The sequence below is a fragment of the Martes martes genome (genome assembly GCF_963455335.1).
Source record: "Martes martes genome assembly, chromosome: 9".
Lineage (NCBI taxonomy): Eukaryota > Metazoa > Chordata > Mammalia > Carnivora > Mustelidae > Martes > Martes martes.
The window spans coordinates 17,777,105-17,789,385 of record NC_137896.1 but is presented as its reverse complement, the minus strand read 5'-3'; the positions used below and the strand labels follow the sequence as shown (position 1 = coordinate 17,789,385).

Below are 12,281 nucleotides of genomic sequence, written 5' to 3'. Positions count from 1 at the left end.
TCTCTGCTCTGCAGGGAGCCTGCTTCCTCCTCTCTCTCTCTGCCTGCCTCTCTGCCGACTTGTGATCTCTGTCTGTCAAATAAATAAATAAAATCTTTAAAAAAAAAAGAAAAAGAAAAAGTAATGATGTGTGAGAGAAAACCCTGGAAACATAGCCAGGAGATCTGGGGCTGGCCCTGACAGCCATACCAGTCACTGCTCCTTTACGGTAGACTTACAGGTGCAGAAACAGACCGATCCCTTCTGCCTGACCTGTTCCATGTCTACTGTGTGTGGAAGACCCCTTCTGAGGTCTGCAAAAGCATTCAGAAAAGCACTGGTGCAAGGGGGCCCACCCATGGGTGTGTGTGCCGCTCACCGAAGCTACAGCAGACGGCGTTGGTGGACAGATGCTTCTCCTCTAACCCATACTCTTCTACACTCTGTACTCAGTTCACTGCCTGGATTTCCACAGACTGTTTGGTGATTTCCCCCACAACAAGGTTAAAAAAACAATGTGCATTTTATAATCTAACACATGGCAGCGATCCTCTGTGGCCTAGGCTGAGGACAGACAAGGTCAGAGACGCCTCCCGCCCCCGTGTCAGCTGGGGCTACAAGTCGATTAAATTCCTTTCAGTAGCCTCTCTTCATTATCCTAGCTAGCGTGTAAATTTTAACTTGAGTTTGGAACCCGTCTCAAGGGAGTCACTAATCACAAGGACTGAGACCAAGGGTGAGCTTCCCAAAAAAAGGAAAGTTAGATCATGCAGGCAGGGGAGCTCGCCTGAGCTCCCCTCCCTTTCCTTCTGCGATATAAAAGTCACTGTCACAGGAGGAGACGGCTGTCTGTCTAAATCCCTGAGTACCAGACCCGGCATCAGGCCAGAGGTGAACAGGGATTTTGGGGTTTTTTGAAAGTAGTAAGGATAAACAGAATGAACTTTCTTTACTATAATATGCCCTCTTGGGTCCGAAGAAGTAAAAACTACAGTAAAAAAAAGTTAAAAACCATTTCTTGTTGCTCAGAATCTCTAATCAATGTATTTAAATCCTTTGCGGCACAGAAATATCTGTCATTTAGACTCTTAACATTTAAAAAGTCCCCTTAACTTAAAGCCTTATCTAAGACTTCCCTATTTAAAAAGCTCAAATCTATTTGTATTTTTGTTACTTGTTATTTTTATCCCTGCTGAGTTATTAAAATGAATCTAAACCAAATGCACCAATATCGAATCATAAGGTTTGGATAATGATACGAATAAACAGCACTATCTTTGCTCACCTAAATGAGATCACATTTACTTGCATTTTTGTGGAGTTCCTGAAAAATTAACTCTCCCTCTAGAAAACTGTAGGTTCTTGATGTTCCCAGGCTTTTCTACTTTAACTGGTTTGAAGGCCCTCACCTGGTAGAAGAACAAGTTCCTTCCCCTTCACGCGGCACCTAGTGTCTACCATGGAAAAAGCAGCTTGTAAGCCCCACCCAAGTCACCTGGCTGATGCGACAAAGGTGCTACCACTGTTCACAATCTTCCTCAGTGTTCTAGAATGATTAGCGTTAAGCTACTCTGTCTCACCTTCAGACAAGGCCTGGTCTTAGACCACAAGGAACATGGGCAGGTGTGACTCAGAAGCCGCTCGTCTCCTGACACGTCCTCCACCCCCCACCCCTCCAAGTGAGGACTGGCTCACCGAAAATACCACAGACATCACCGACTGTACCTTGAGCGTGGCCGTTCCCCTCTCTGTCATAATCATCTTTGCTCTCAAAATCCACGTCTTCGGACTTGAGCTCACTGGCTTCCGGATACACAGGGAAAGCTTTCTTCCCCTCTGCACTGTCCTTCCAAGGCTCTTTCAACAGCTCGTGCTTCCCCTGGGTGGGCTCTGCGGAAGGAGCGGGGGGCTCAGCCTCCACTGGGATGCTACTGGTTTTGCTTTTGTACGCGTCTGCGTTATAACCCTTGGGTTTCTCCACTTCAAACTCCTCGTTCTCGAGGCCACGCGTCCACCTCCCCGTGTGCTTGCAGTGACACTGACAGGCTGCTTGAGGAAGCGCCCCCCGCGGTGCAGGATTCTGGCTGATGGCCTCCAGGGTTCCTCCCTTGGCCTCCTCCACAGGGAAGCCTCGGCTCTTCTCCCTCAGGATATCAGCTGTGGGATTGCCTAGATGCACAACCTCGGGCCTTTCCCTCAGGCCTGCGGCCGTGCCCACATTCTCCTCTTCGTTCTCCTCCTCTTCCTCCTCCTCATCGCTGTGGTTCTGACTCAAAACCAATTTACTTTCTAAACTTTTGTTTTCTAATAAATCAATTAATTGCTGATCTGATGACAGGCTTCTTCTGGAGTCACAGACACTAAGATTGCACATATCTACAAACCCACTTTCATTTCCTTGATCCAAGGAAGGGGAAGCTAAGCACTTGGCTTCTAGCTGCCCGATGCTTTCAGGTCTCTGCCCTGTCTCACTGCAGAGGTCCCCTTCCCTGGAAAGGGAGAGCAACAGATGTTTTCCATTTTTGATGTTCATCTGAGCTACTCCTGCTTCTAAGCTGCCCAGAAAAGAGGGGCCCGCAGGTAGTTCTGCCTCTCGGCCACCAGGCTGGCAGTTCCCATCCTCGCTTGCTGAGAGGGCCAGCGCATCCTTTCTGGGTTCTGTCCTGGCACTGGGGCTCTCCTGGAAAGAGCCTGGCTCCCGACTCAGGGCCTTCTTACCATACATCATGCCCTCCAAGCACTCGGGCAGCAGACTTTCGTCGTGGGTGACGGACATGACATCCTGAACTTTAGAAATAAAGTTTTCACAAGTCATGTCAGATAAACTGCCCCCAGGTGGAGCGGGGTGACCATCTCTACTTTCTATTTTCACTAGGTTCTCAGGCTCATTTTCAAGGGGCTCTGAAGTCCTGCTCATCTGAGTGTACGTGAGAGATTCGTATAGTTTGGAGTTGGTCTGGTAAAGGCAACAGAGACTTTCTGGGGCCTGGGTGTCTGTTCTCTTGTGCTGGGCGTAGTTCCTGTAGGCGTCCAGGAAGGACAGCTGGGGGTCGGTCATGATGTAATAGTCAGTGCGGTTCAGGCCGTGTTTGGCGGTGCCGACGAGCAGGTCTCGGTCATGCTTCCCGCACTCCCACCAGACCGGGAGGTAGAGGCTGGGCCTGCAGAGCTGGAGGCGCTCGTGCAGCTGCGGACACCTCAGCACCTGCTCGCGGACTTTCCGCAGCAGTTCGATGCGGTACAGAGTTCTCGCGGCCCGCTCCTCAGTGATGGGTTCCACGTAGATGCTGGGATCTGGGGGACCTGGAAAGGCCAACACAGAGCCTATCACTGAAGGCAGCCCCAGGACACCTGCCACCCACCTGAGCCCCCGTGTCTCCGGTCTAAGTGCTTCACTCCCTGGCATATAGTCTTTGGTGTGTGTGCCCCTGCCACCATGAAAAGCTACGAGAAGGGAAGGTTTCTATGAAACTAGGACAGACCCAGTGAGGGTGAGGGAGGAGCACATGAGTGACTGTACACATGTCACTGAGTTCTCACGGCAATGCTAGGCTGTAGCATCATTACCCCCATTTGAAGGATGAGGAAGGAAGCTCAGATATACTCCAAGCGCCAGAACCAGGATTCGAGGCCAGGTCTTGTCAGTGGGGCTGCAAGGCCCAGCTCCTTACAATCTATCCAGCTCCCTGGTTTTAATGAAAACACCCTAACCATGTCACACGGGGCACATGCTGCTGTCAGCCCAGGACCCACACTGGCTGGACTCCAGGGTTGTTTTAGCTTTTCCACAGCACAGTCAGATGGGCCATATCTAGTTCACCTACAAGCGCGAGGCGGGAGAGGGACGAGGAGGAAGCTGCTGCATCCCAGCCAGGAAGCAATTTCTCAGAAGGGGTCTCTACTGGATCGGGGCATGTAGAAAAGACAGCCATTTACTTTCTGTAGCTACAAGTCAATACACGGGAAACGAGTTAAAGTTCTTACGATACAATGTACAGCAGAAGCAAAGTTCACCAGAGTAAACCTCTGAGACTTAACAATACGCTGGAGAAGATAATTAACCCTAGCCTCTCAATACTTCCATGCGGTGTTAACCTCAATATCTTTTTTTTTTTTAAAGATTTTATTTTTATTTATTTATTTGACAGAAATCACAAGTAGGCAGAGAAGCAGGCTCCCTGCTGAGCAGAGAGTCTGACGTGGGGCTCCATCCCAGAACCCTGGGATCATGACCTGAGCGGAAGACAGAGGCTTTAACCCACTGAGCCACCCAGGCGCCCTGTTAACCTCAATTTCAATTTCTGTTGACATGGCATCATTTTGGGAGAGAGATTTCATTTTATGAGAGTGGACCTAATGAGCAGTTCACGAATTTGTGAAAACCCATTTGTCTTTCCCTAAATTCTTCAGGTAGACTCTAATCCTAGAACTGAGACTACCTGAAGTGATTCTGTACCTTGAAAATACACATGCCCTCTCCCTGTCTCATCGGGGGACACACGGACAGAGAGCGTTCTCACCGCCATCCTTCCACGTGGGCAGACGACACACGTTCCGGCACATAGCCACAAAACTATAGAAGTAGTGCTCCAGGCTCTCATCTGACTTCTTGTCCAAACGGGAAATGATGCGGAACTGTGTCCAGTCAAAAGTTTTCTTTTCTTGATCATAGACGACGCCGAAGGAGGACACCGCTCTGTAGAAGTCTGCTTGCTCTCTCCTCGTCCACCTTGGGATTTAATCAGAAAGGGAGAGTGAGCTGTTTTCCCTTAAGGAAAAAAAAAAAGCCAACAACTACTTACTTACTTAGAGCCTATTAGGAGAGTCCGTGGACTCAAGAAAGGAGATAGGCCTGGTCTGCCTATTTTATTACTTTTATTTAAGTTAAATTGGGGTGAGAAGCTTATAATGAAAACAGCCCGTTATCCTACCACCATTTTCAAATCTCTCAACTTTTTCTCCCAGTATTTATCTATTTTTAAGTCATGTGTGCAGACTTGCCATCTCTTCATTCATTAATTTTAGAGACTACCTAGTCTGTTTCCACTGATGGGAGATGAAGATCTTAAAATACTATGTATGTATGACAACACAAAATCACAGAATCCTGGAGGGACCAGAAATCCACCCCCTTTCTCTTCCTGATGAAGACACTGGTCCAGAGAAGGAAGCAACTCCCCGAGCCACACAACTCTCCCCACCCCTAGTTCATGTTGGCTTTGTTCTAGGTTTTATGTAGGCAGGTAGCCCATATCTGGGACGCTAAGGTTCTCCAGCCTCTACATTCTTCAAGGTTGAGATAATGACAGGAAGTGGCTGGATTATTATACGCTACCCACAGTCTTCATGAGGGGCTCCTGGGCACGGTACTCTCCATCCCCAGAGCGAGTCAGGCCAGGAGTGTGGGGTGAGGGGCTCAGTGGAGGAGTGAGAAGCAGGGAAGATGGGCTCGAGTTCTTCTCTTTGGAGTTGTGAAAGGCAGTAGATTCTCTGAATTACCAAATTTCATAAAGTCAGAAGGTGTACACAGAAGTGGTTTTGCTTTTTTTTTCTTTTTGGTATTCTTTTAATTCACTGGATGGTACATGAAAAGGGTGGACAGACAGACTCTTAGAACTACAGCTTTGCTGATTTTTCCTGGTGGCATCGTTCCTAGCTTGTGCTGGCCTTCTGCAGCCATTTTTGGTGTGACTCTCAGATGGGCAAGTAACTCCTGATAATTTATCTCCTCGTTCTGGGCTGGCATTTTATAGTACTTTCTGCTCTCACAGGCTACCAATAAGGATTGGTAGCTATAATATGGCAGCTTCAATGCACACTATTTACTTGGCTGCTAAAAGAATGTGATCTGATATATACGCTAATTTTAAACTACATTTCCAGGGAATGGGGTCCAACTTAAGGAAGAGGGTCAAGTTGGAGAATCATTAAAGTCTGGGGATTGTGAACAAAGGGTTTCCTAGATCTCATCAACTCCCCAGCCAACACCATCATTGGAGGCTGGACTGAGTTAGTTCTGGAGATCACCAAACTCCAAGATGAGAACACTAAATGCATTTGGTCTCTAGCTGTATCAGCATCCCCTTGTCACCTTTACTCATCGGCAGCTCCATATGCCCTTTTGGCCCCTGACTTTTACCTCTTTTGAGCTTCCTTGTTGATGAGATCCATTTCTGAGGTTCTCCTGAACATTTCTTCCTGGACCCAGTATCCTTGGTTACCTGGTCCCAGAATTTCCGGTCGGCAGAGTTCTTTGCGGTTACAGCGCTGGTACACGGTGACCAGACGTCGGAGGCGAGCCGTGAGAGCAGACGAAACTGGCCAGGGTGATTTGTCTGGGTCGGAGCCATCCTGGGCTTCAAACATCAGTGAGGATATTAGTATTTACAAACGGAACCAAAACAAAGGCGGCTATTTTCTTGTTTTGTTTAAATAAAACCACAGCTGACTCAAGGACCAGATCAACTCGCTCAGGAACCCGGTGGGGCCGGAAGGTCTGCGATTCTGCTTTAGAAACAGCTTTCGCTGCGGCTGGCTCGGTCATCTCTCATATACGGATGTGTCCGTCCATGGGGCCAGAACCGATTCGAGGACCTTGCTCTGAGGCATGGGAACAAGCAGACCCTCTATGGCCTTCTCCATAACAGAACTACGGGCTTTTGTGTAGCTGGGTCTCCCAACTGCAGAAGACTTTATTGAGTTCAAATTCAGAAAAAAACAAAACGAGAGAACAAACCCTCTCTAACATTTCTCTCCCTAAATTAATTAAATAAATAATAAATCAATGAAACCACAATTCCTTTTTCTCTCCCTGACTCCATCCTGACCTCAGATACCACAGATCTCACTTCTGAACTTCAAGGACGGTGGCGGGAGCTTGCCAGAGCTACATTAAAGCTCCGTGTGTGACTCCAGGAGAGTCTGAGAAGGTCAACTTGGCTTTTTAAAAGAGCCTCCTTAAAAAAGCCTATTTTTACTACATGTAAACTGCAAGATGACTACAATCTGCGACCTTACTTTTCTTTGCCTTCAGAGGGACACAGTCTCACCTGCCCGGCTGTCATCCTTCTTTTCGCCAAAAATGCCATCACCTCCATCACTGGAACTCTCCTAAGGGATAAAGGAAGCCACACCATCAGCAAAAGCCGCAGCCCAGGACAAACTAGCTCAGACAGCCCTCACAGAGCAGGAGATCTTTCCTGCCCATGAACACCTCAAAGACCTCAATCGTCCCCGGTCAATAAAGCTTACTTGTGCAGTTTTAAAAGAACCAGAAAGCAGTTTATTTCAAATAAGCATTTTTAACTGGGACTGTACGAATGATTCTGTCTACAGAGAATTAGCTGAAAGAACGATGAGCTGGCGTGCTCTCCCCGGCAATTACATTTTACAAGCACGACTTTAGCTGTGAATTTAAATATTTGCATTACCATCATCTCTTGCAATTTAATACTGTCACTTCACAAAGGTGGTGCCTGCATTCTGGTTTCTTTCTTTTTTTTTTCCCCTTTGCTGTGGAAAAGTATCATGTTCATGTTCATTACGGTTAGCTTACTTCACAGCAACAGATGCTCTTGTCCTAAAACGTGACTGCTCCAGACATGAGACCTGATGGTGCAAAACCCCCAGGAACTTAAAATTAAAATCACAACTGAGGCTCCAAGTGAATCTGGAGTAATTTTACAGGCACAGAGCTTATCCAAGCTGGAGCGTTTGTCAAACTAGCTCTAATGGATCCCTTTACAAGCCCTTTCTTGGTCTCAGAAGGGAACTCTGAAAGTTCTTTATATATGGTGTGTGGGAGAGTTTGGGGATGGGAGAAGAGAGAGTGCTATTTTTCAACTGGACCCCATTTTTAACATGAAAACTTACTGTCTTTTGACCTGAATGATGGAAGAGAGTAACCCCAGGATTTGAGACTCTAGCCATGTTAGGGAGGGTCATATTAGAGTAAAGGTCAGGAATCTGTGTGGTCTGTAGAGTCTTTATATGTCCCTCAAGCTACAAAGAGTTTTTACACCTTGGAAGGGAAGAAGAAAAAGAAGGGGGAGGGGGAAGAAAAAAATGGGGCCATGGGAGAGGCAGAAGAATATGCAACAGACTGAATGTGGCTCCCACACCTAAGATACTCACTACCTGGTCCTTTACCGGAAATGTCCGCGGCCTCCTGGAGGAGTGCACACAGCACAGACCAGGAATCTAGGCTCGGTAGGAACGGACTGACACCTGTGATTGGAAACAGTCAAAATTCTATCCATTCTCCTACGTTCCTAATACCATGGAAGAGGCTGAAAAGAGAAAACTGAAAAGGCAGAGAGGAGCAGGGGCGCATTTTCTCCATTACAAAATAGGGATAACAGCTAACATCATGGAGCACGTGTGAAACCCTTTACGTGGCTTATCTCCTTTAGTTCTCAGAAGTGCTTCGTGAGGTAGAAACTACAACTCTCCTCCTTTTACAGATGCAGAAAACAAGCCCTAGAAAGGTTCTGTAACTTGCCCAAGGTCACACAGCTGGGTTTCAAACACAGTAGTCTGATGACAACCACTCCAACCATCCAAAAAAAAAGGGAAAACGAGAGTCTGGGTTGAAGGTTTGTTCTGGAGCGTGAACGTACTTAGAGCTGGAGGACATCACTTCAAACTCTCTCACTTGGCCCACACGGCTTCTGGCCATCTAAGTGGAGAGAGGGCGGCCTCAGGCTCATCTGCTGTACTGTTCTGGAGTGGTACTTAAATATGCTACCTCATCCTTTCCCGCTCCTTGGGTGGGTACAAAACAAGCAAAACACTACCAACCATGTCCTGTACCCTTTCCTGCCACGGAGCACGTGTCTGAGTATCCTCACAGAACCCGCAAAGATCCTCTGAACGCTCACATTTATAATTATAGATGTTTCCAGACTGAGAAACGTCCTACAGCCTACAAAATGTGGGAGTGAGGCACCAGAGCCACCATGCTCCTTATTACGTCAACGGGTGGCTAACTTGGGCTTCCCCAAACCCCAGATCTGCACGGGGGCTCCCAGCTTGGGGTGAGGCAGACACACAGGCCGTGCACATTTCCCTTCAGGTCCCACTCGCGGCTTCTGCAGGTGCACAGTTAGGAACGTGAACAGCCTCAGGCGGACTCTCGAGTAAGGCAAGACTGTGGGATTGGCAAGTGCCTGTCTCTGTACCCTGCCCTGTCCTGGAGGCACTTCCTCCCTCTGGAAATGACAGGACGGAGTCCTGGCTCAGCAGCAGCCCGAGTGGGAAAGACGTCATGACTTCAGCTAGCGGCTGCAGAGTGAAGGACACAGGTTAGAGTTGAGCCTTTCAACGTGTGCTCTCTCAGACTGTGAATTGATCTGAATTTAGTATTCATTTTCAAGGAGGTGTGAATCTGTCATTTCAGCATGAAGGATCCAGACTGCTGACCGCAAGAACTGCAAAATAAAGGAAACTGGAAACACAACAACAGCAAACAACACAAAGGAAACAGGTCACACCATGTGCTGTCCCCATCTGGAGCGTGCGTGTGGTTTGCAGTCTGACGGTCCCCAGCCCCTTGGCCACGCAGTTTCAGTCTCTCCAGCTCGTTTCTTCATTTGCAAAGTGGAGGTAATAATACTTTATAGGGTGACTGTGGGGCATAAACGAGTCGATTACGTCCTGTGTCGAACCAAATGCTAGCCCGAAGCAAACGCCTCACGAGTGGTGGTGGGGGCTGTAAAATGCTGATAAACAGTCCCCACTACCAGACAGAACCTCCCTGGTCCTGTCTTTCACCTGCGCTGTGTTCTGTGAGGCTGGCTGGAGGACGCAAAGCAGCAGCAGCCACGGAGGTCTTCTGGGACCCGGGTCAGTGAGTCTCCAGACACTATGGTACCTCTGACGCAGTTTCCGTTCATTCATTATTCCATTTAGACAGGAGGAAACTGGAATGGGGAGGATGATTATTCTCACCTAAGATCATACACAGTTATTAAGCGGTGAAGGTGGAATTGAAACCCTGAAGATCTGACTTCAGAGGATGAGCTCTAACTACTGGGCAGGACTGCTCTGGCCAGTGGAAGCCAGAGGGGGCCGAATCCAGAGCAGTGTTCATGAACTAAGTCCAAACACGTCACTTCTCCACGGAGGGCAGTGACATACACGGACTCCTAGTTACTGAGAACAGAAGGTCCAGTTTCCCTTGTTTGTGGCCGGCCCCTTCGGGCCTGGCTGCCTGCCCTATTTGGCCTTGATGTGGATGGAGGCGGTGGCAGCAGCACAGACCCTGTGGGACCTGCAGACCCAGGGAATGTCTCCTGTGTTCTAACAAAACCCTAGGATCAACACAACAGGCAAGGAGCTGTCCTCTTACACTGAGCAAACAAGTGTCTCGAGTGCCAGGAACTGCACTGGATCCAAGGGCTGTAATAGTGGGAAAAATGGAACCTTTGTCCTTCCAGGGCCCAGAGTCTGGAGGTCATGAGAGACATGCTGAAAAATACTGGCCACGCTGTGTGATCAGTGCTCCTAAACACAGTGGGAAAGTAAGACAGAGTCACCAACTCTACCAGACCCAAATCAAATAGGGGGAAAGACATACGCAAGGTTTTTGAGCTTCCTACTGAAGGACACAAAGAGGAGGTGGCCAGAAGTTAAGAGCTGTATGAGAGGTAACAGGATAAACAGAGGCAGAATTAAAAAGATCCCACTGTGGCTTTCATTTCACAGGAAAACAAATCCAGCATTCTCCTCTTGCATAAACTTCATGTGGAAAGTAGATGCACACCAAATGTCATTAATGTGACTCACGGATTTTAACAGGGAAAGAGGCAAGGTGCAGAAAAAGACTGAGTAGGAGAGACACAGCTCTTGTGCCCTCTAGACAGCAGGACTTTTTTTTGAAGCTGATGAAAACTATTTCAGCTTCCTCCTCTCTCTAGAACCGGATAAGAATAACGCCTAACTGGAGGGGAAACACGCTGTTAGCTGGGAAGTACTTCACATTCAGACATTACTACCGAGTGCAGAGAACCCTCAATGTCTGAACTTGGAAGAACAGAATAATTACTACTTCCTAACTGACTTTTTCTTACGATGGAATTTAGACCATTTAGGCATTAAGTTTCTCACAAGTGTTTTTCCAAGCTCACTCTGGCTCTGACTTCCTCTTCCAGTTACAGACCTTCTGTTTCAGAGAGCACCTGTAGCGGGCACAGCTGCAGAGCGAGGACAAGACACGCTCATTAGAAAATGTGACTATATCAGTGGGCTGCTACTTGTCACTGTTTTAGTTAAAAGAGCTGTTACTCTCCTTATATCATACCGTGTTTGATAAAGAGAGATTCTGTTTACAGTTCGAAGGTCCAGACCATTCCAAACACAAGTAAACTTTCAGCCTAACTGCTGCAGAAAGTCTCTGCATGTTCACTGATTCCAGACGTGTGGGAAATCTGTAACTGTTTACCAATCAAGTTCTGTTGGTATTAAAGCAGAGCGAGCATGGGGGAAAGGGAGTAAACTAGATCTCCAATGTCCCTTCTAACATTGACATCCTGACTCTCTGACCCTCTGACATCTTAAGGGGGCTGTACCTATAGTGTGCTCTGGAAGGCACCAGAACAGCGAAGGTCTGGAGACGACACAATATAAAGAAAGCAGAGAACTAGGGGCACTTCACCTGAAGAGACATTTAAAGACATGAAGGTTAGTAGTTAGCTGGCCTCCAAGAATTTAAGATCCTGGGGCGCCTGGGTGGCTCAGTGGGTTAAAGCCTCTGCTTTCGGCTCAGGTCATGATCTCAGGGTCCTGGAATCGAGCCCTGCATCGGGCTCTCTGCTCAGTGGGGAGCCTGCTTCCCCCCTGCCCTCTCTGCCTGCCTCTCTGCCTACTTATGATTTCTGTCAAATAAATAAATAATTAAATAATAATTTAAAAAAAATTTAAAATCCTGTCAGAGAGGAGAGAAAGAACAGTTTTGTTCTTTGCAGCACCAGAAGAAAACTAACAGAATGCAGGGAACTAACCAGGAGCCAGATTTCTGGGACGGTATAAGGAAGTCTCCTTGGAAGTCAGTTTTTTCTTTCTTTCTTCTTCCTATGGACTCCGAGAATTACCTAAACCTACCTGGAATGACCTGACGGCAAGGCTGCAGAGGGGACAGAACATTCAGAAACCACTCACACACGAGTTAGGGCTCCTTGTGATACTGGGATTGTACCAATCTACTAACTGTCGTCCCCTGTGCCCATGTGTATTTAATTCAGAGGAATTCCCCTAGTTATAGACGATACAGGCTCTTTGGGCAGCTTTAGCCCTGCCTGCTGATC

At 47.7% G+C, this 12,281-nt stretch overlaps 1 protein-coding gene across 1 annotated transcript in view; it reads right to left on the bottom strand.

The window, feature by feature from the left end:
* CHD6 (chromodomain helicase DNA binding protein 6) overlaps positions 1 to 12,281 on the bottom strand; it is a 195,986-nt gene that overhangs the window by 16,346 nt on the left and 167,359 nt on the right. The window contains exons 31-34 of the mRNA XM_080813272.1: positions 7,029 to 7,089; positions 6,119 to 6,335; positions 4,500 to 4,708; positions 1,705 to 3,282 (exon numbers count right to left, since the gene is read on the bottom strand). Of these exons, the coding sequence (XP_080669398.1) occupies positions 1,705 to 3,282; positions 4,500 to 4,708; positions 6,119 to 6,335; positions 7,029 to 7,089 (2,065 nt within the window). The remainder of the gene's footprint in view (positions 1 to 1,704; positions 3,283 to 4,499; positions 4,709 to 6,118; positions 6,336 to 7,028; positions 7,090 to 12,281) is intronic.